General features: G+C 36.0%; 2 protein-coding genes across 10 annotated transcripts in view; one reads left to right on the plus strand and one right to left on the minus strand.

The window, feature by feature from the left end:
- The window catches only part of SUPT3H (SPT3 homolog, SAGA and STAGA complex component), a 283,689-nt gene that overhangs the window by 236,584 nt on the left and 22,097 nt on the right, over nt 1-25,008 (minus strand). The window lies entirely within an intron of this gene.
- Nucleotides 702-25,008, plus strand: part of RUNX2 (runt related transcription factor 2) — a 227,017-nt gene continuing 202,710 nt past the window's right edge. Inside the window, exons 1-2 of one of the 2 annotated variants that reach the window (XM_027663405.1) lie at nt 702-812; nt 3,968-4,087. In XM_027663405.1, coding sequence (XP_027519206.1) covers nt 4,030-4,087 — 58 coding nt within the window. In that variant the 5' untranslated portion in view covers nt 702-812; nt 3,968-4,029. Of the gene's footprint in view, nt 813-3,967; nt 4,088-25,008 lie in introns of those variants that run through there. The other variant, XM_027663404.1, reaches the window with a different exon arrangement.

Raw genomic sequence — 25,008 nt, forward strand, 5'->3', positions numbered from 1 at the left:
CGTGCAAGTATTTGAAACTGAACAGTGTGTTAAATGTATTGGCTAAGAACCATCAGAAAACACAGTCCTCTTCCTCCAAAAATTATAATTACTGCTCAGTTTGAAAAACAGAGCCAAGGGGAGAGGTTTCACTCCTTAAAGGAAAAAAATAGAAGCTGCTCTAGTGGAAACAGATACATTACCAACACCCACAGGGAATACCTGCACCTGAGGAAACTGCACCAGGACTCTCTGTATTATGAAAATCAGGATCTCGTTACAGTATATATCGTAAAACTTGCAAGCAAATGCAATTTAACAAGTTTGTCATCACACTGCTCTAAGCAGAATATTTATACCATTCCAGTTGCAGCATAGAAACAAACACTTAAGTACAAATAAACTTTCAGCAGGGTATCACACTGTTTATACGCTGGATGAACTTTTGAGTGACATAAGGCAAAATGTTTGGAAATAAAGCACAGCTTAAAAGTCCCAAAACACGTTTCAAAACCAGTGAAAGATGTAATTATCTTTTAGTGTTGCATTACAATTGACTTTTAAGATTTCATTTGTCGTCAAAGATCAAGCTCATAGTTTACCAGAGACATTCCTTAGCATAATACTTCCTTTGTGAGTGTAATTGTGACTCAAAGCATCCCCTATGGAACTCAGAAGTGAACTTCCATTTTTGCAGATCTACCTTTTAAACAAGAGCCTGTCAGGAGCTCGTCTGCAATCAAGGCACTGGTTTATACAGTGGATTTTCAGGATTCTTGCATCTGCTTCATTAGAAGTGCAAACCAGACCAAAAGAAGCCACCGGTTTCACAGGTACTTGGTCTCCAAGTTTGGCTTTAAAATGTCTCTATACTAAAAAAACAGCCTTTTTTTCAGTGACACTTTCTATAAACTACATCTCCCGTTATTCAGTTCCACTATTTGTTTTTCTGCTTTTAATGGATTTTGCCTTACTAGATGAAGACATCGCTGTAGTGCTCTTGATCTGAACAGGTAAAAAAGTACATACATTAAAAAAAAAAATCTTAAAGGTATCATATCAAACCAGCAACAAAGTTATTCTCTAACTTTGCATACACAAGTGAAAGCACAGAAAAGCCATTCCAGAGAAAGCCTGAGCAGAGCATTTCAATGCAATAAATTTTTAAATTCAGACTTCTCTAGGAAGTTCAATATTTTGATACTAAGGATGTGAACTAAGAGTAAATTGTGTAGTTTTAAAAAAAATCAAACAACTTTTTTCATATAAATTGAAACAAGTATTTTAGATCAAGACATGAGTTATCTGTTATATAAAAATACTGCACCTACCTACCATCAAACAGTTGATAAATATCTTCAATGCACAACTGTAGCTGAAAAAACTTTTGAGCTCACAATTAAGAGTTCCACAAATAACAGAGGCAGCAACCTCCAAAAGCTTTTGCTGTATCACAAGCTGATTAAAACATAAATGCACACAAATATATTCTGTATATATGAAAATACTATCATTCTTTTTTTTTTCACTGATGTTCTTAACCATACTGTGAAAATACAAAAAAATAAAAGCAATCCATGGTTAGGAGAATTAAATATCACCTTTATTTTCAAATGAGATAGGTTATTTGCAGAATTCTTCTTTTTCATTTTATGGTAGAATTGTATAAATTTGGCAATATCTAATAACTTTCAAGGTACTGAATTAAGAACAACGCAATTTACCTTACAATAATTATTAGGAAAGCAGTTTTCATGAACAGTTTCATGTTGTTTTGATAAATATATAACAAAAATCAAAACACAATCTGTATTTTTTTACCAAAAAAAAATAAAAAATTCCTTTCTCATTTTTCTCATTCCCACAAAACAGAGAACCTGCTCCCCACCCACACCTCCAGCTATTCATATCACACCATTGCTGGCCAATTTCCTACTGAGAAAGCTGAGGACAAAGGAAAATAATATAAAAAAAGGAGGGATGGCAGCTTCAAAGAGACGTATTTTATTTTACAAATAAAACCTGAGCAATATCTAGAAAATGTTTTACACATTTCTTCTGTCCCCAAAAAAACATATGACCAAAAAAAAGGAAAAAACTAAACTCGCTCAGCTAAAACTTAAAAACTACAGTGCATCTGTGATACAATCGGGATAATATGAAAAGTTCTAGATATAATGCCCCAAAGAGGCAAAAAAAAATGAGATACTTTCTCAAAGATGTTTCCAATTTTGTTCTGAATCTGAGTGAGCAAATCAAGACTACTAATACACACTGTCTGTGCCCATTATTCCTTACTACACACAGCATTTTGCAATTTATTTCAAAGCCTCTATTATAAACAAAAAAATACTGCTTTTGTTAACCCACTCCATTCCAGTACAGTCAGGGTTTATGTTACACAATCAAAGTTACAATATGTTAAGTATATGAAAAAGTATTACACACACACACACACACACACACACACACACAGAGATGATATGAAGTATTTGAACCTTACATATGCATCAAATTTATGTTTCATTTTAAAACTAAGTGTTAACATTAGCTGGTGAATTAGCAGTTATTTATAGTCTCCCCAAAAGTTTGAGACTGTTCTATTTCTCTTAAACACCCAAAGTATAATAAGCAATAATTAATGTAAGAGCAATCAAATCCTCCCAACTCTCACAGCTCACTCTGCTACACAACGGCCACGGAAAATCCTCCCAACACTGGGATTCCAAAGCATCACTCAGGCTGCAGCACACAACCACTTATGATATCCAAATGACATATTTTGCCCCAAATATAAAGGAAACATAATTGCCCTTAATTTGCATTACATAAAACTGCCAAGTAGTTTTGAAGGCATGTAAAGCAAGGCAGTCATGATTTAGGATTTGCAAAGGCATCCCCAGACTAACACTCCTGTGACAGCCAATTACAGTAAAAAACACAAGCCCAACAAGCAGCCTGCTACTAGACCTTAGCAAAGGTAAAGTTTCTTACAATGAGTTACAGATTCACAAGTATAAGACGACAAGGAGAAAAAGTAAAACAGAAGGAATCCAGCCACCCAGCAAATATGAAGCAGACCCAAGATCGTGATACAATCCAAAGATGTAAATTATTGTAAATCATCACTGTTGTTCAGAATTTCACACAGCCACTTGTGCCAATTTTGCTCACTTTTCCACAGACACAATAATGGAGGAGGGAGAGGGAAGGGAGGGGAAAAATAAAAAGGGAAAAAAAAAAAAAAGGAGGGGGAAGAAGAGTGGGGGGAACCTGAACTGAGAGTACAAATAAAGTTCTGCTGTCCATATGCTTTAACTGTACAGAAGTTTGGGCTCTTACAGCATTTTGTACTCTCTCCAAAGCCTCATGAGTCACAAAAATTAAAAAACTATATCCCTCTTGATGCCAGGAAGGGCCTTACCACGGGCCTTTTGTCAAAATACAAAAAAATAAAAAAAGAAAAAAAATTAAAAGAAAAAAAAAAGAAAAAAAAAAGAAGAGAGAGAAAGAAAAAGCCACAGTGTAGGCAGTCCTACTTGGAGTCCTCTGATGTCACAGCCACATGACTCGCTCGCTCCAGTAACAGTGCTTGCAAAAAAAAGGAGTTTTAAAGCTTTTGCTTTTTTGGATTGTGTGAATGCTTCATTCGCCTCACAAACAACCACAGAACCACAAGTGCGGTGCAAACTTTCTCCAGGAGGACAGCAAGGAAGCCTCTGGTTTTTAAATGGTTAATCTCCGCAGGTCACTACCAGCCACTGAGACCAACAGAGTCAGTAAGTGCTCTCTAACCACAGTCTATGCAGTAATAGTAGGTCCTTCAAATATTTGCTCATTCTCTTTTTTTTTTGTTTTGTTTCCTTGCTTTTCACATGTTACCAGTGCTACACAATTTTTTGACAGGGAAAAAACCAACTCTAGAGCCCATGCAATCCAGGGACACAGTAAAACTAAAACAAGGTTTGGCTATGGTTTGTGTTTTCAGTTTGAGGATCCAAGAAGTATTTACACCAGGAGGTGAAAGCTCCGCGTGAACCGACAGGGACTATGGCATCAAACAGCCTGTTCAGCTCAGTGACACCATGTCAGCAAAACTTCTTTTGGGGTAAGTGCTGCAATATTTGAGCTTCTGTTTGCCCTTGTCGGGAGTTTTCTTTCAACAATGCTGGTTTATAGTTATCTAAACTAAGAAATGCTGAATGGGATGTTAGTGTTAGAACAGTATACCTGGTTGTTGGGGTTTTCTGGGGAGGCAGTAACTGTAAATAACTTGTGCAGATTTAAGAACAAATTTGTTCTTAATAGAGCTGACAAGCTGAGCAAAGGGAAGTCGGTGGCTTAGTCCTTAGTGTTTGACAGCAGGTGTGTGCTCAGCTGTCACCAGGGTCAAGGTGTAGCTGCACAAATCTGGAAGGCTCTGATGGGATCTGGTGAAATGTTTAATATTATCTTAGGGCAAAAGATAAAGTACTTTGTGAGCTAATCAACAACAGCACAGGGAATCTCATTAAGAACTCTGGTAACACTTTCAGATGTTTCCACCACGACTGGTTAATGAAAGATACTGTAAAAGATTTAGATCACAGGAGTTCAGGCTGCTTGTTCTCTAAACTGGATGAAAATGAGAAGTGTGGAACATATGGCAGCGTATCCTACCCAAAACTGCCCTTTCATTGTTCTAGACATCTGATTTTTAAGCATATATCTCAGATAAAGTTATCAGTGCAAATCTGCAGTTCTCTAGTCCTTAGTTGCTCTCATTTCACAGCAAAGCTTGTTTGATAATATATTCAATTGTAAAAGCAAATTCTTCTCATTGCACTTATTATGAACAAGGCAAAACATTCATGTATTAAAATATTAAGCTATGAAATAAAAAAATACATGATCCAACATGCTGGTGAATTTTAAGTTTAATTGAAAGTGGGATTTTAAAAACTCTGTAGAAGAGCACTGCCAAATATTTACTTCAATATTCTGAACTGTAAACACAGATTCCTTTAAGAAATCATATATGTATATTGAGGTAATTATTTATACACACTGTACATAGAAATGCTCATAAAAATCATGAATACACTATAAAATTGCACCTCTATCATTGCTTACTTTGAAAAGTTTCTTTATCTCAGATACAGACTTAGAATCAATAGAGAGCATCTCACTCATAAATATTACATAGAACTGAACATGACTTTCAGTGATTCATCTGCAAGTAAAACGAAATTATATTTTAAAGTGCATTGGTAAATGCTTTATTCTGGTCACTCGATGAGTTGCAAGAAGCACAGTCACAAAATTTTTTCAAAGCATCTTTTACTGAAGCAGATAAGGAAGACTAACTGAAAACTCTGAAAGCTCTAGGAAAAAAAAAATAGTGAAAACTTACAAGATTTTCTTAATGGTGTCCATCATGGTGAAATTATATTGGGACCGTAGCTAAACCTGTTTCTTTTCCTCCCTTGCCCCCCTTCTAAGAAAAACAACAATGCTAGAACCATTTTCAGTTATACATCCCCATTATTGTAATGAATTGATGACTGGGGTTCCTTTTACCCCTCCTACTTCACACGCTTTGACTGGTTCCCAGTTAAGCAGATGAATAAGCTCTAAGACCGTGTGTAGGAACAGAAAGGAAGAATAGCTTCTGCCAGGAGGAAAACCAATTTAGTGTGTGATCTATAGATACCAGAGGAGATACCATGACCCATGGCTAGTCATGCAGCTGTAATACCCTGAATATTGAGCTGAAATGCAAACACAAACCCGGTAAAGTAGCTTTTCTACCCAAACTGGTGTCTTAACGAAGCACAGCAGAAGCACAGCCAGACCACATTATCCCAGTGTTTACAACAGGAAATACAGTTTACATGTATAGGGACTTTCTTTTGCTTTTACTTCCAAAAGAGATTAGAAGAAACTCAGTTGGCTAAAATTATCAAAACACGGAGTCTGACTGTTTAATTCACCTAATTCTGATAATTCCTAAAGCGAGTGGGAAGTACTGTGATACTGTGATTAATACTTGCCCCAAACTTCACTAAATAGGGCTGGGTACCCAAATTTCACTTTGGACACAAACAACAGATGCAAGGGACTACAAAATCTCATCAACTCTATCAGCGTGTAAGCAATATATCTTGAGCTAAAGACAGTGTTTTTAAAAACCCACTTTTATAAAAAGGGAGACAGACTTTATTTTTAAAAGAAGAAAAGTCAGAAGACCCAAGTTACTCAAGAATTTGCTGTTCAGTGATACAGTAGCACATCAGAACCCACAATCTGTTCTTCCTTTCTGTACTGTCTACATCTCCTTCTGCTCCCATGTCCTCCTTTCTCCTTTCAGGACTTTTGAATTTAATTGTTTCTCATCAAGAATTAACTGATGAAACGTAATGACAAGTCGTAACAGGGCAGGAAAACAGCGCTATGATTAACCCGCACGGCTGCTAATCTTTGCCATTAACCATATTCCCAAAAATTTTTATTCCACTTATTTTTGTCTGCGTGGTTTTGACTTCATATAAAAGGGAAAAACAAGAGTAGCAACGAGGAAGGATCCTTTCCTATTCATGTGAACATACATATTCCTCTCCAATTTAGTGCATTTGCATTAATTAGATACCGTGTTTCACTTCCAATTTTTCCTGGTGTCAGTTATACCCAGGCTTTGACTGCACCAACCCTATGTAAACCTTCTCAAGCTTTTAAAAATAAGTGGATTCATTTCAACCAGCAAAGGCTATTGTCTTCACATCCATAGTGTTTCAAGGGGGGAAAAATGGTTGAAAATAAACATCAAGTAGAAAAAAAAAAAAAAACCAACCGAACAGCCTATTTATTATAAAATTTGGGAAACATTGCTTATACAAAGCATTTCAGAGAGTGAAATCTTTTTGAAATGCCTCCAACAACAGTTACAATTTAAAAAAAAAAAAGCATTTTCAATTCTATTCTGTTGAATAGGAGGATTTCTCTGACGAAAGGAAATCAGATCCCAATTTGGCTCATAATTCAATCAATTATTTCACATGTAATTTCTGGATGCTGATCCCAACAGAGAGACACAGTAAACAAACAAAAAAATTACTCTGCTTATATTAAAATGCTCTACAATACCTTCTTATTTAGTCATCAAAAAAATCCAAACCTTTTGTACATCTCTATTCTTAACTGCTTTATTATTTGGTAAGGAATCTTAGGGGTTTGTTATTTTAATTAGGATATTGATAAGAGAGAAACAAATCATTTCTGATTATCTATGTATAGAAAGCAGAAGTTTTCTCTCTGTTCCAGCTCTGTTTAACAGATCCATATTATTGTGAATGCTAAACAAAATCTCAGGAATCACTGTGCTTTGCATAAAATATAATTTAAAATACCAGGACTTTAAAAAAATAATAGTGCAAACTCTGCAATAATGGCTACTCTCATGTGCACCAAGAAAGTGGCAGCTTCACACCGAGGCTTTTGGTATCTGAGAGCCCCAAACCCTGCAGAACTGCACTGCACCACTCACAGGCTTCTTGGGCAGCAAAATGCACTGATCTGTTTAATAATCTGTCTCAAATGGACTATTAATAGCCAATGTTATTTAAATCAACTAAATCGATGTAAAATTTAGCAAGATCAAAATGTTCCAGTTTGTTAGAAGAACATTGAAATATCTGATGGTTAAATAAACTGGGAGAGGGAAAAAAAAACCCAACCTCATTAGGGGCACTAAGATTTTATCAAACATACAGGATTAATCTCTATTGAATAGAACCATTCACAAATCAAAACTTACTCTACTTCAATACTTTCATGCAGTGCTAATCAATTACAACCTTTTCTAGTTATTCGAAATCCATGTGCTTTTAATTTTATTCACTGGTGGTCTAAAATATAATATTCAGGCCAAGCTAAGTCATTTTGTATTGCAACTTTGCTTTTTTTCAATAAATATTCATCTAGAGGTTTTCTTAGAGAGAACTGCTCATATGAAGACTGTGGTAATATTTTTATACTGTACCTCCTTGTTGAAGCAAAAGGTTAGGGGTTACCTAAATACCTCAACTGTATATACAAAAAAAGGAAAAGGTAAGTATTCACATGAAAAATCCAAAGGGACTATATTATTTATTTTTGCATTTCCTATGATTAATGATGCACCAGTGCATACTTGAAAACTGAAGTCAAAATAGGGTAACACCTCAAATTCCTTTACAAACTGTACAAATATCAAACTTCCATGCTGTATTAACTACTCTACCAGAAATATTTAAAGGCTCTGCCACCCCACATTAAGAGCATAACAATAATACTGAAATTCCTCTCAAGCTGTGTGATTTCTTGGTCATGGTCAGGCTTATATTAATCTTAAAGCTGCACCTTATACCTTTATTTTTCTCGGTTGTTTTTCAGCAGAGAGTCACACTTTATGAACAACAAGAAGCTCAGAGCGGTCTTAAGTAAATAACAAAACATCTAATAATGCATCCATTTAAGTGAAAAGGGAAAAAGAAAGGAGCAAATAACACTTGCAAAAGATGCTAATTAGGCAGCGCAGACAGTTCAGGAGAGCCAGATAATTGTGTGTAAGGACTGTCACACCTTGTGGCAGACACCCATCAACGGGGCAACATGAATAACAACTAAGAAGATATACTTTCTAAAACTCTAAGTGCGAGATGCTGAAAATACAAGCAAAATTTGGCGTTATTTTGTGCTCGAGTCCAGCACAGCGCAGTGGAAATGAAAGCAGAGAGGGAAGGGAGGAATTATCCCGTGCTGGCCAGGCTGCAAAGGTGCTGAGCAGCAGCGCTTCTCCTGCCCGGCTGTGACAGGAGCCAAGGGCAGCTGTCAGTGCTGGGCACCTCCCGAAAAATCAGACCATCAGTATGTTTTCTATGTACCCAATAAAAATCAACATTGTGTGTTGTACGCGAAGGAGTTGGTTCTGAAAACTCATTAAATACACTCCATTAATAAGAATTACAATAAATTGCCATGTTTAATATGCCCTAGAGTATATAATATTTTAATCAAGGCAGCCTCAAGATAAATAGTGAGTTTGAGATGGTAAAACCTGAAGCATTTTAAGGTCTTGACTTCAGCACTGAGAAAATCCAAGTTTCATACATACAAGCAGTTAAGAAACTGCAACGGGAAAATATACAACTGTTATTTTCAATATAAAAAGTTAATTTGCCTAAATGCAACATTTATTCTGATAAGCATACTCAGAAATAAATTAGTAGACTGAGCTTTATTTCAAAGAGATTTTCCTTGTAAATTTTGCCAGACTTAGGAATTAACCACAGATTTTCATCCGGAGAAAGCAGCACCCACAAAGCGCAGAAAACATCCCCCTCCTCCACCACAGAACCCCCACAAGAATCGACTGTTATTGACAAAATTAATTTTGCTCACATCATGTAAAATAGCTTTAATTTCTATTAGATATCTTAATTTCAAACTGCCTTCTAAAGTCTTATGGGAAACAGGCTAAGGAGGTCTATCGTCTGCTCTCAGGTGTTTTTGTTTTTAAGTTAATAAAGCTTAAATCTAAGAGCAGGTTTCCTTACATAAACACGCTCTCTTCTACAAATAAATATAAGACCTACCACTTAACATACTGAAAAGCACACCCTAAAGAGAATATTTAAAAGATGAGCACAAAGACAAAATAAACTCGAGTTACTGTATCGTAAAACAGTTTAACACTTCCAATTAAAAAAAAAATCCATTATTCATGCATCTGTTTCCTGTATATTTTTTATTCTGCTTGTTACCATACTGTGTACTGTTCTAGCCTTCCTCTTCTGTAGCTATAAGTTTCCTATTTCACGTATGAACTTGCCCCAGGAGGCAAAAATCCATAGGTTTTCTCCTGACTCACTTGAACTGCTGAAGTCATTTTAATCAGAGCAATTGAGTTACTTTGCACAACTTACTCCTTATTAAATGTTTTTATTTATAAAAATTAATTTTAGGATAGTAAAATATTAAAGGGGAAAAGGCTACATTTCTCCTTTAAGTAAACAGAGTGCTTTAAAAAGTAAGGTATTTTTGCTTGATATTCACTGTGTTAACAGTTCTTCTTAAGAAAATTTTTTCATCTCTAGTAAAACTACCTTTATTTTTAGAGCAAAGGATAAAACAGTTTCTTCTGCTGTCTCTTAAAAATGCCACATTCATTAGGGTCAGGCAGTTCTGGAATTAACAATAGTTTTAATATATTATAGCTAAAAACCCCATGGCAAAATTTTTTGGCAGGAATTCATTCAAATATGGTTACTATATTTCTGATACACATAGCTTATTTTATGTATTAAATTGCATCAGAATTGCTAGTATTTCATAATGACTTAAAATTTATTATCATTTTCTTGATTAAGGAAAGTTAAAAGCTGATGACCTTACATACATTTATTTTCCCCTGAATTTATTTGAACAGTAAGTGTGCCAAACCATTGTTTACTTATCCCTCATGGTCAGATATCTTAGATCTAAATCTACTCTGTGGTTTACTAAAACAGAAAGACAGAGCCACTGCCAGTTACATAATGTAATATTGTTCAGAAGAAAAGGACCCGGCCCCGATCCCAATGACAATTAACACTGCCAAGATGAGTTTTACTCTCTATGCACATACACACACTTACATCAATCACCATATGCTGGGAAGTGGCTCCGGGGTAACAAATGGGAGCAGGGTGATGTTACAAGTGATTAAACTGAATTTCTCTGTCAGATGCATTTAATATGTATGACCCTATATATACATGTGAGCAAAAGAAAAGGTTGTTTGTTTTTCTGTTAAGGAAAAACAAGATAGATAAATGATTACGTCTAAGTAGGTTCCCTACCAGAGAGTGTTAATCCCGCAGAATACCTGTAATTCACTTAAGCACAAATCAGAAATGACAGAGTTAAAAACACATGATATTTTAATGTATCCATGTGTGGTATTAGAACAGGGTATTCTTTCTTTTAAGAAATGTTAATGAGCTGTGTATGTGCAAACACGCACATGTAAACACATCAAGCCTCTAATTCCTACTAACTTCTAAAATTTTGAAATTCAGGTTAAAAAAAAAAAAAAAACAAACCAGTAACAGTGTAAATGTAGAATACTTCTCTATTGGTACAATATTTTCTACCCTAACACTGAAGTTGTAAGGGAGAATGTGCTATTGTGCTCAGATTTGCCAGCAGTACCCAAAGAATGTTTACCACTCTTCACATCTAACTCTGCTAATATGCAGTGGAGGAACTTGCCAGGGTCTTGTCTTAGTATTTGCAAAAAAAAAAAAAAAGTCTATTTCTTGTCTTAATATTTGTTTAAAAAACGTCTATTAATGCTATTATCGTGTTCTACATAAACTGTGTTAGTGCCAGTAGTAGATGGCAGAAGTACTCCCTTTAAAATACTTGTGATACTTCAGAGAAAGACATCTGGGAGTCAGTCTCTTGGTATCTTCTTGCTTCTTCTCATAGTCCCAGGACGAGAGAAACTGCTTTTGTGGACATTAGACTGGCCAAGTTTTAACTCACCTCAACTTTCAAAGTGAAAACACACATTTTAGCCAAAAGACTCTTATTTGTAGGTCAGCTGGTGTTTTTGACACAGTACATTTCCACTGAAAGGGTTCAAAAAAATAAGGCACATCATGCCGGCATTGGAAGAACTGTGATACGAATGTAGAGTTGTTCTGCCAAGGACTGGTATTACTTCACAACTGTATTTTTGTATTAATAATATAATAGATCAGTAACTGCCTACAAACACAAATCTTTATGTAGAATCAGCAAGAATAATTTTACATGAATTAAACAGGATTCAAGAGAACTTCAGTAATTTTAAGACAGGGGTAACAAAAAAAAAATTCTGAAGACCATGTCAGAATTTGCTGTTTTAGTTTATCATGTCCCCAGAAGCCTTTTAGGTGAGCCATAACACTGAACTGCTGTGGTATCTGTGTCCTGGCAGCATTTTCTATGAGTTCCATGAGTAACTTTCACTCAAAAGCATCATCTATTCAACTGAGAATCCTTCATCTTTAAACAGAAAACTTTTAAGAAAAAGTGTCACGTTAGCTCTGTAACACTGAGGGGACACATCTGCTCCAGCTTAGTGAGTCTTTATTAACAAGAGTTTGATGAATTAATGTTACCAGCTCTTGTATAATACCCAGCACAGGAGCAGCTGTGTGACAGAGCATTACAGCCTGCACTGTACTCACTTCCTAACACAAGCTGAAAAACTTATTTCCTCCCAGTAAGTCCATCAGTATAAATTCACATTAGGAGACTCCATCATCTGCATTTTTCCAATCAGTGGTATCAAAGTTTAACTCTGCAGCATTTGGGTATTTGTGGAATAACCAAGCCATAACAATGACTGGTTTATTTAAAACTGACAGCACCAGAAAGCAGCAGCTATTTACTTAGGCGCCGTACCTTAGTGTACACCAGTAAAAATGTTCCCTTTTCCCAAAAGGATTTTCTACATAAAGGGCATTCACTTTGCTTCCTTTCCACCCCTCTTATACCCAATTCTGTACGTTCAAAACTAAGTGCTGTATTTTTCTTGCTATCCAGCATATTTTTATTTTCCCCCTTTCTGATTAAATAGCATAAACAGAAACACTAAAACAAATTCAGAAGTTACACTCTTGATACTGACATTTTATTAAAGAAACCAACATTCAGAAGAAGTCCAGTTATTTGTCAATAATAAAGTTATGTCTAGGTAATACAAATTTAGTTTAGCCTCAAACGGGAACAAACTTATCTTCCACAGTGCAAATCATTTTCATACTGGAGCAGGAATAGTTTCATTCTAGTGCACCACTGTGCATTGCATATGCAAACACTGGAACAACTTTTAATTTTACAGCATTTCAGGAAGAGGACCTGAAATCATTCCCTGTTATTCCATAGAGCAATTAATTCAGTCATGACCTCATAATAATTTGGGGTTCTAAGCTCATTAAAGTAACATTTTAATATTACCTTTAAAAGCAAAAGCAAAATCTTAATTACAGCTGAGCTACCTAACTGTGCATTAATGCATCTTAAAATAAATGAAGACTTGAGCTTGCCCAGATAAAAAGATAAATTATAATAATACTCAGGAGGTACAAAACAAAGGCTTAAAAGAGTGTAATTTTATTACTTTGAATTATAATATTAATTCACTAACTAATTTCAAGGCACATATGTAGTGCACATGTGTAAAACCTACTCGAGGGAGCCAGCTTACATACACATACACACGAGCTGGAATGTCCCAATTCTGATCAAAGATGTTTGTAGCCGGATGTGTGGTTAATTCACTGATCAAATTTTCACAACTGAAAAACATCTTGAGACACATAGTCCTGGTTACCAGGAGTGTGGGCTTTGTACTTTATCATCAGAATTACTCTTCACGTTTTAGGATATAACTCAAGAGTAGTATAACCTTTTTCACACACTGAAAAAAAAAAAATAAAATAAAAAAGGAAGAAACAAAGATAAAAAGGCACTGGTTTTCAGTTCCAGCATTCTTAGAGGGCATAGTAAGACTGAGTGAAATAAATTTAAAATACCCATAGAATCTGCACTCTAATCTTAGTGACACGTTCTTACAGTAAGCTTGTGCTCCATAAAACCTACATAAAAATGTCAGGAGCCTGGATGCACAGCACATACACTCAGTGTAAGACACAAATCTGCCCTGGAACAATAATATACAGTAGCTCCTCAATGTGAAAGAAAGATTTTAAAATGCACTAAACCTATAAAAACAGTCTACTGTGAGACTTCAGCACTGACTACTGAATCAACCAGATGCATTGAATAAACACTGTTTAATAGCTACTAAATTTTTATCAGCTTTGTATAAAATTAGAAGAATTTGAACTACAAATTGTTGGAAGTCTTCTACCATTACATTTTATAATCTTACTTGCTTACTGAACTGGCCAGATATAGTAAATATACATAATATAATGGCTTTCTTACTTGATCAGATATGCATAAAATAAGAATAATCTAAACAAACTAATAAAGGTACTTACACGGACAACAATTTTACTAGTCTCAACACTGATTCAAATCAAAGATGCCTCTTTCTCTTCTTTACATACCTGGTTGTTATCAATTACTGATGTGTCTTCACCCCTTCTTGTTGCAAAACTTCCTTTAAAACTTAACAGCACACACAGCACAACATTTGAGACCTCTACACTTAAAAATACTCTTATTTTTCAGTAGCACAGAAAATCTGAAGGTTTTTTTAGGCTGACGATATCTTCACACAGAAACACAGAACGTCTGCAGACAGTAAGAAGCCTTTAGTAAGGCTTTTTGCTGCACCATAATAATCTGATCCAGAAATTCAAGGGTACCTTAAACAACGGGCTACCTGTTCTAGCCACGCTTAGGAATGTGGCCAAATCATTTTTATTGATTTAACCTTTATAGGAATGCTACATATCCTCAGAGCAAAACATTTCTAATGCATTTATAATATGATATACCTCTGAGAAGTTATGAAAAAAAAAAATCTTATGACAGATAGGCAAATGCCCCCTCCACTATCCTGTTCATACCTATTTAGTAATCGATAGGCATTTGCGTGTTAGATTATTTTCTGAGTTTGTATGTGTCTGTATTCACAGGATGAAGGTAGAAACTGTAACACTTACAGAGGACAAGACTAATATCTGACCTGTCTTTGTTTAGGGAACAAGAACTGGTGAACTGATAGCCAAGATTCTAAATACCCCTTTCATTCTAGAGTTACACATCAATCATGTTACCTGCAAACATATCAAGTTAAAACTTCCAGAATTTACAGTCCTTTTTGAATAAACTAAGCAGCATGTTAGTTATATTCAAAGAGCTTACAGAAGCTGGTTTGTGTATCTCACCAGAATTTTTAGAGAAGTATTTCTCAAATTCCCTCTTCATTAGAAATCTATTTCATACATATTTCAAATCAGTATTTCTTGATGCCAGATCCATATTCTATTATTTTGAAGCTCAGGTTGGAAAAAATACTGCGTTTTAGTATTTGCTGTTCTACGGAATGTTAGAAACCACACTTGAGCATTACCAGGAGTCACTTGTTTTTCAGAAAGCAAACTGCTCCGAGCTGCTCATTATGGTAAATCTCAGTGTAAAGCAGAAGTGAATACAGTGACTGCAGAGTCAGTCAAAGAAAAGCCAGTACATTTATGTTATAATGAAAATGGTGTGAGAGGTGTTTGGTATAAGGAAGAAAAAAAAAAAAAGGCAAAACACAACCAGAAACAAACAGAAATAGTTGCCAACATGAAATTCTAGCATGTTAGTCTTCAAAACAGAAAGAAGCACAGCCAGGCACGGTTTCAGTGGGCAATACACTGTAACACAAGTCATCAAGTTTAGGAAGATTTAATGCTACTGGAGACAACAGTGTCTAGGCACCCCTGATATTCTGTCTCATCTACAATGAAACACGAAGCAATCCTACAAAGACAAAAACCAGTTCATTAGTGAGATAAGTGCTCATCTACACAAGGTAGACAAGTTAGGACATCAAAGCCATGAACTGTAATTAACACATGGCAGTGGACAAAACTTGGATCTGCAAATTCGCACTGACTGGTTTTGTCTTTTCTCAATAAGAGACTGAATTTTCATTATTACATGACTAATGTGACTGCTAAGTTTTACATCACTAATTTTGCTTCTTCATCCACTTTTCCTAAGAAATATTCCAAAGATGAATCCACACCCAAATACGCAACAATCTACACACAAAATATCCCTTGATGGGAGCCTTACTCTTTGCTAAACCTGATGAAACTAAGACCTTAATGTGACCTGCAGTGATTTCTCTAAGAGCAGTCTAGTTCTACCTTCATTCATGGTTCACATGAAGATCAAGTGTGACCAGTAAGTGCCTGCCTTCATGCAAACCCAGTCTGCTTTGTTCTACCACAGCCTGAGAACACTCAACCACTTATCACACACAGACTGGGGACAATATTCATGAATAAATAACTATTAACTCACACCAGATCCTATAAAGATCATTGACACAGATTTTAGTTACTTGACTTCAGCTTTAATACATGTAGAGTAACAGTTAATGGAGCAAGAGGAAGACACAACAACTTAATAGATTTTACAATAAAAAACATCCTTTAGATGATACACATCCCAAAATCTTTATAACTAACAGCCTGGGGCCCAGAGTTGTACCTCTCTTCCACTGGGACATTACAGAACAGAACTGTTGTCACCTGCTGTTACAGTGCACCTTAAGGAAGGATTAAAGTGATGCTGAAAAGCAGTGGAGTACGTCAGAAATGCAAATTTTTACAGACAGTGATGATGGAAAAAGGCCTAGTTTAAATGCAGTTACAGTAATAAAACTACTTATGGTAGCACAGGGTTTTTTTAAGTAACATAATAGCTACATTTGTACAAGAGGATTTATTAGCACAGTTACCCTGGCAAACAATAACATCTTTTGATGCTACAGAAAAGCTGCTGTGTGCTGGCATGTGAGAAAGGTCAGATGGTGGAAAACTAACTTCATGCTCTTAACCTGTAAACTCTTTTCCAACAACCATCCAGGCAGGGGAGATCCACAGCCCTTCCAGGAACTCACGTAGGGAACCTTTTGCTCTGTTCCGATGGAACAGAACATGTGCATGTTCACCTTCAGGAGCTCTGAGGGAGTCTGTCTGCACAGGTCTGACACAGAAAAACTGCCTCCAGATTTTCACTTAATTACAGCTTTCTATACTCACACATATATATCCACAGATGTCTGTAAAAAGCAACATAGTTGACTACTCAAATTTGCGTACTATTAGAGAAGCAACTGTGATACCTCAGGAACCCTAAAACTTGATTTCAGTGTTTTTGAGTAAGGGAAAACAAAGGAGGCAGCAGCCTTTGGGTTGCTTTATATGAACTTCAGTAGGAAACCTTAAGAGATAAGGAAAAGCTATCTTTGACATGCAACTGGGATTATACAACAAAGAGAGGAGCACCAGAAAACCCTCGTCCTTGGTGACAGCACAGAGGCTCAGGGGGGCCGGAGCACCAAGTATCAGGCAACGCACACGTTTTGGCAACACATAATCTGTGTAACACCACTTGTTTTCATGGCAATTCTGATAATTCTGCCACATTTCCCAGCAGATTAATTTTTTGGTTTAATGATTCTCCACGCATTTTCTCACGGTGGAAGTAGCAGGAGAACGTCAATTCACAGCCAAATATTTTGACTTTGGAAAACTTCTCTGGTAGCACTCAGCTCTCCATCCCTCACGTTTCTGATCTTCTCAAATCTGGAAAGAAAGGAGCACAGGTCTGGCCCCATTTTCAAATGCCAGTTCTTGGCCACTGGTGTTCTCTTTCAAGGGTGTTTCCCAGCATCTTCACACTAGTCTACCATTTGCTCTATTTTCTGATAGAACAGGGCACAGTTCCACAACAAGCCGATTCCAAACCTACCTGAAGGTGTTATGATCACAAATCAGATTCTTCTACTTTCAAAGTGAGCAAAAAGAATGTGAGCACCTTACTAAAGGTTTTTCAGCTGTCTGATTTTCACATAGCAGTGGTTATCTGGTAAGACTTTGAGAGGTCCTTGTCCCACACAGAAGCCAGAGCCACCTGAAAATTCTGGACAGCTGAAGAAAAAACTGAATATTTCATTTCTTTAACAGGAATTTTGAAGATTATGTTTTTGTTATACATTTGTTCAGTGCCTGCCATAAAATACTGATCCATAGTTATGACTCTTACACAACAGAAATCAGTAACAACAGCAGAACTTTTACAAACAGCACCATCAGTTCAGCCTTGCTGAGCATCTGTGTGTTTTAGCCCAAAGTAAAGTTGTCCTCAAGGTTAACTTATTTTGATGTATATTTGAGAACTCTGTTCTAAAAAAAATAAATATTAAAAAGGCACACTGATGACTCACAACGTCAGGACTCGGTAATTTTGGTTCTTGCTGGAAAAATGCTTAGCAAATACTGTTAGCAAAATGCTTCCATTTTCTTTGTGTAAGCATATTTTAAACCTGAGAAAAGCAATGCTAACAGTTGTGCCATCACCAAATATAGCTGTTCCCTTCTTTGGGTTGGATCCTGAAGGTCTTTCGATCAGAAAACTGGTTTTGGCTGCAACTAAAAATTCAAAAAAATTCAAAACATTTTAGAAAACTCACTGACTGGCTTGGTTGTAGCAACAGCACCACATGGGATTTTGAACAAAAAGAGTTGATTACTGCGTTTTCTCAGCCAGTTTCCTAAAAGCAGAGTTGACACTGTATACAAAGTATTGTCCTGCATCTGCCTCCATACAGACACTCTTCACTGAAACCACTGCCAGAACTGAGATTCTGAACAGACTGAAAGAGTCAACCCAGAAAGATGCAGAGTAGCAAGGTGAAAAGACAAGCAAAACGAATTAATTAATAACAAATAATTCCATATCAACGTAAATTATTCATTTCACAGAGAAACCGACCTTCTGCTGCCTAATTTTTACTAATAATCAAAGCAACTTGGCCTCAGAAAAAAAAGTTATGCTGCCTACATATTATCCAAGGGAACCTGAAAGGCAGAAGTGAGTAAGTGTTGCAGTACAGAGCGTTGCGAACTGTAGCTGATAACAATGACTCCCAAAAAAAATACAAGATATTTTAAGAGTCCACAGAGATATGCTATGCTCAGTTTTGTTTAGGTTAATATACTCAGCAGAGATGAGAGAACAGAAACTGTATTTATTGTAGTTTACGATGACATCAAGCTGGAAGACACAAACATTTGAAGACAACACAACAGACTCGATCAATCAGAGAAAAAAGGATTAAACCAACAGGATTAAACAGACCAGTGTAAAAGTGCAGACTTAGAGAATCAGTTGTTTGAAAAAAGGTGAATAACCTTCTCAAGAATGTTAACTTTGAAAAAAATCTAAAAATTAAAAAAGGTCACAAGCTAAATGGGGGCCAGGTGTTCAGCTCATTCTCAGATACACCATCAGGTCTGCCATACACAGAAAAAGTAGGAAACGGTTTCTGCATGTTTCACTGATGAGAGCTCAAAAAGAACTCTTGTCCAAGGCCTGTTGGACATCACCTTTCAAGGTAGAAGGGAATAAAAAAAAATCCCAAAACACCGGGAGAAAGTAAGATATTAGTAACAGTTTTAGAAACCATGATCAACATGAAAAGGTTAAAGGAACTGAGTAAGCCACTAAAAAGTTACTGGTAATCAACTCTTCCTTAGTACTGTGGTGAAAGACAAGGAGAAATCAGAAGCAAAGGAGTTCAGTACTTCATGGCAGGTTGCAACTATGCCATGTATGCCACAATAGGACTTGCCAGCCTGGATTAGCTGGGCCTGTTAGGTCTGAGCCCTACCTATGTAGTTTCTAAAGTCTATTTGTGTCTTGAGACATTTTCTTACTTTTTAAACAATTAGGAAGTGATAAAATACATCCTCCACATCCAACCTGTTTTCACATTATATCCAGAGTCACTGACACTCATTGCCCCTCCTCTACTATTTTGGACAACACAAAAAGGTCTTTTTCACAGCATCATTTCCCTAGAGAAACAGGGAAGTAACTCTCCAAAAACAAAGTTAGTTCTGTGGAAATTGCCCAAAAATCTCCTTTACTAGGGAGTTTGGAGCAGATCAGACAGCTGGCTGTCAGGAAGGTGTGGTAATACAGAATCCTGTCTCAGTGATCTAAAATGGAAAAAGTAGAATTTTTAGTTCCCTCCCAGTCCTAGACCTCTTGTATTCTGTGACTAACAAGTAACACTCCCTGATAAAGGTAAGAGCTTTGGTACATAATCAACTTCCCACACAAAAATGTAGGATGGAAACCTTGCAGTGACTCAGCTGCTCTGAAGGATCTATTCTGAATGAAAAGGGAATGAATAACTTTCCATTTAGTATGAAAAAGAGCAGATATAAAAGCAAGTGTGGCAGAGTGTACAAGGCAGTACAAGCTCACATTTATCTATAGGGAATCTGAATGCACAAAATCTGGCAATAAGAAGTATGAGACTTGGTATCTCTAGATTTCAGTGACAGGTTTTATTTACAAATAAAGAGGCCTTACTCAGTAAAAAGCTCAAGTACATGCACAGTTATTTGTATCTCATTCCCAGCAAAGCCCATGTTAATATCCTATTCAAAATCCAGAATAATCCAAATAATCTGCTCACAGTCTGTTCTCACCATGTAAAGTTCTTTTAAAATGTTCCAGTTTCTATTACTGATTTTGGTAAGTGGTGTACAACTCATTTTTAATCTGCAATTACAACAAAAAGGTCATAGAATGATAGAATTGTTTACATTTGGAAAGACCTCAGTTCACCGAGTTCAACCATTAGTTGTCAAACAAGTCAGATAAGAATAGGAATCACTTTCACCATTATTTTTTTCCTGTTAAGACTAATATTTAAATGTCTGCAAGATAACTTCAGTCAAATTTCAAAGCACCCAAATGTCGACTTCACAAACAAAAAGGAGTAAGGAAAAATAAGTAAAAAAAAAAAAAAAATTTAAAATTGCACTTCCTAATTGTAAAATACACTGAACAATGAGTTGGGTTTTTTTAACATTACACATTACTAAAAATGAAAATTCTAAACCTCAACTAAGTTACTTAGGCTTAGTCCTGCTTTGGTAACAGATGAACTAGTTTAACTAACTAGTTAAGTTGTGTTTACAGCTGCTTTTTTACAGTCAGATGGTAGAAATGGCCACAAGAGTCAACTAATAGACTTCACTGCAAAGTGGTTCTGTTCTGGTTCAGATAAAATTTAAAATTTCTATTTAAAAAATAAAATAAGACATTCTTCATCTTTGGTAAAGGGTATGCCTTGTAAATTTTAACAAAGTAGCTCAGATGTCTGAACACTGATAGCTTTACAGGTCAACTACTTTCTGGCATTTCAACTCTAAGTAGATTTGAATTTAGTCCACCTTACTTTGGTTTATAAATCAAATTAATTACTTTAAGATAGAGGTGACTCCAATTCTCTACCTGAGACTCATCCCACCAATCCCTAAGATTAAGAAGATATGAAGATAATCACACAGATCCTTCTACCAACAGTCTCAAAAGACCAGCACTTAGACTTACTGGTGAGAGGAAAGACCCCCAACTCAACAAGACCTTTTTGAAAAAATACTTGACATTTCCATTTGGCAAAAAATAAAGACTTCTTGCACATGTTGCTGCATGAGCTATAAGCATGTATATCAGAATAACTTCAGTAATTTAGATTGTAAATCCTGTACTATGTACAAAAACTAAACTGCAGAGCTTTAGAAGTATGCTGACACTTACTCATTCCTTCAGTCCAAAAACATTTAAGTTTGGGGTCTTGAAGCTTAAAACTCCCTGTAGTAAGTTCTTCTCCACCTTTGGCTATAACAGGTGGACTTGTTTTCAAATTTCTCCACTGCAGGAGTGACAGCCGTGTTCTCACAATCAGCACTAAAACATTCCCAACATCTTTGTTTTCACCTCCAACAAGAAAAAAAAAAAATGAGTCTTTCACCGATCACAAATAAAAACACATGAATATTACCTCTCTTAAAGGATTAAAGTAGCAGCAGCTGTTCTTCATGCTTTCATCACCCCACATTTAAAGCAACAAAAGACTACCAAAATAGCAGCGACAGCTCTCATCGGCTGGAGAGGATGTTGCTTTTCACTGTAGTGCATGTGAAGTGTTAGTGACAGAGCTACCAACACTTGTCTTTAATAGTAGATGCTTATACAAGAAACATGTGGCACACATGGAAAGCCACATGGCAAACTTACACGTAACAAGGGATGATACAAAAAAAAAAAGTCTAAGTCCTATTTTATTTTTATTAAGACAACTATCTTCACTTGTGTGTGAATGGAGGAAGCAGTGTTGCCAACAGAGAAATCAGACATCCTTACAGATACCAAACACATTTCACCATCACCTACATCAATCAGTGTGGAGAAAGCTTTATTAAAACAGATAAGGAAAAGACAAAGAGCTCCATTTAAAACTAGATGGTGTCCAGGAGTTTCTGCCCAGGGCCTCAATTCCCAGCTGATAAAACAGTGTTATGACTTCCCTGTTTCAAAAGGATCATAATGACAAATCAATTAATAACCTTCCCTGAAATCCTATGTCGCTACACAGAGAAGTCTTTTTAAGAAGGAAATTAAACGCCCCTTAAATCGTTCAATCAATCCATGTTTAAATAAGCCATTTTCAAATTTTGGTCTATTTTTCTGGATTAATCTAAACATTCAAGAAAAATAGTTAGTGGTTTGGACTTTTGATTTTTATCTGTCTTAAGAATTCAAAGATAAATATTGCCATCCTAATCCTGGCTCCAGAAATATGCTTGACTTTGATTATTCAAACACTGAACTGCTTTTTCAAAAATAATTCTATAATTCATTAGAAAGAACCCCTAGAGCTTCATCTCCCCTTCTATAAATTGATCACTTATCTTTTCACTCATCTGAACCATAACAGGACCCAACAGATACTGAGTTGTCACTAAAGTCAGCACTGGGCACACAACTGCAGCAGTATGTGAAGGTACTACCTGGGCAGGCAAAGTGAAGGATCCTGCCAGTGCAAACTCACAGGCAGAGCTTGTTTTAATACATTTCTTTCCAAAAGAGAGTTTCATTCTTGAAGGAATAAAACTGGCATTTAACAGAGAAACAGAGAATAGAGAAGTTTGCCAACCTCTACAGAACCTTTCTCTTGAAGTCACCAGATATGCATCGAGCCCTGTTTAACTTGTATCAAAGCTGGTTCAGTTTAGCAGATTTTCAGTATTCACTACATGGGGCTGTTTCCTTGCAATTCCAGGGCACTTGGCATGAACAGAGCTGCAAGTGCCTAGTCCAGGATCAATACTATTTCTGTAACTCTCCTAATTCATCCCATTCACAGACAACCAGCATTTATGGCTCAACAGTTTTCAAAATTAATTTAATTACAGCTACATTTAGCAGCATTATTTGTATTAAATGTTTCAGAGCTACATGGAATTTGATTTCCACAACTGATCTGTCCACTATCAAGAGCAAAGTGGAATTACCAAGGCTCTAAATCAAGAGACAAAGTTATTTGTCTGCCTTCACTGCTATTGACTGAACTGCCTTACCAAATTATTAGATAAAATGTAGAAGAAATACCTGATTGTAACAAATCTATCAACTATATAGTTACACATTCAATTTAAAGTTAGTAAGAGGGAAAAAACACTAAAGTTCCTTAAAGTAATAGAGGAGTGGAAGGATATTAAGAAAATGCATTCTCACAGATCACTCTCTTCCTTCATGCTAATATTTTTATTCCCATGTTTCCTCCTAGATAGCCAAGTAGATTCATATTAACTGGAAGTCAGCAAAATGTTATGGTTGTACACAAGCCTACACACACACATGCAGAGAAAGGAATAGACAAAATTTATTTTAATGAAAACATGAATACTTTTTTCTTTTTTCCTAAAAAGAGAGGGCAATAGAGGGGTATTTTTTCATCCTTTCCAATATTCCATCAAGTCTCTAGGTTTGCTCAAACTCCTTACTTAAAAAAATTCCTTTTCAGTAGCCTTCAGCACTGTTGTGGCCATATATAATATTCTCTGGTTATGACAGTAACACAAAACATTTTATCATAACTGAACAGCAGGTCTGTAAAATAGTAGTTATCACTGGTTTTTGTGCAGGTTCTCCAATAATCAGAAACAGGTAATAAAGAGTGTTTGTGGAGGTGTGGGGGGTGTTTAACATTACATACATTTTCAGGGAAATATGCAGAATTACTCCAATGTCTACATTTTAAAGTACAGCTTTGCAGTAGCTTTGCAGTTCAGCAGAAAAAGCAGTCATAGGTATGGAGTCACATATTAAACCACATTGCTACATACCTTCCATAATGACTATGTATTTTCTCTTCAACTTGGTTAGTGAAAGGGACTTTCCAAAAAATCAAAATCTAATATTATTTAGTAATTTTGATGCTGCTTAATATTAAGGTCTAGTCTACATTTAAAAATATTTCCAGAGCAATTACAGTAGCTTGGCTATACTGGAAAAAGCAGTTTACTACTGTAGGCTACAGCAGTTAAACAAGGTAGACTATAAAATAAAAGCACATCTTTCTCATATAGTTGTGGAGCAACCAGATCTAAGGTCTGAATCTGGTAGGCTGGACCAAATGACCTCTAGACATCCCTTTTAACCTTGTTTTTTTCTATTATTTCATTCTATGTTATTATTATTTAATTGGTGCAGAAATACTGGCAATTTTGGGAATGAGTGTGTATGTGTATCCATTTAAATGAAAACCCAGAAAATATAAGCAAACAAAAAAGCACAGGCCAACCCCTCAGGTTCTTGATTTCCTGTGAGTAATTCAGAATGTAAGAACAACACAACAATTAAGACTACAAGGTTGGTTTAGAAGGGATCTACTTTATTTGTAAAATTAACAGGGATCTTTTCTAATACAAAAGTATGAACTACTTTAATAAGAAAAAATAGCTTGCCAGGAAATTAATTCGTTTTCTCCCACTAAATAATAATAAAGCCAGTTACCTTAATTTATACTTTGTGGAATTTATTACTGTAAGACTTTTTTTTAATCAGTATTTACACATCACATGTTCATGTTATCTTGCTGTGCTTCACCAAGAGCACAATAACAGTACTTAAGACTTGTACTAGATATACTAAAGGCTTTACACCCAAACAAGGAGCCAAATATAGACTGATCCATAATGAAGTATTACTGCAGTTTCTAAATGGATAGTCATGCTTTATTCAGGACCAAAATACACTCCCTCAAAATGTTTTATCCAAATGGCTCTGAATCACAGTAAAAGGAAAACAAAGGACATCTGCTAGCAATATACCACTGGGACAAAACTACAGAAGTATTTAACACACTGTCCTCTCGAGGGTCACAATGCTGTCTACAAGGGGTCTACATCTTTCCTTCTTTCT

Source organism: Corapipo altera, unplaced genomic scaffold, assembly GCF_003945725.1.
Source record: "Corapipo altera isolate COAL_440 unplaced genomic scaffold, ASM394572v1 116, whole genome shotgun sequence".
Taxonomy (NCBI): Eukaryota; Metazoa; Chordata; class Aves; order Passeriformes; family Pipridae; genus Corapipo; species Corapipo altera.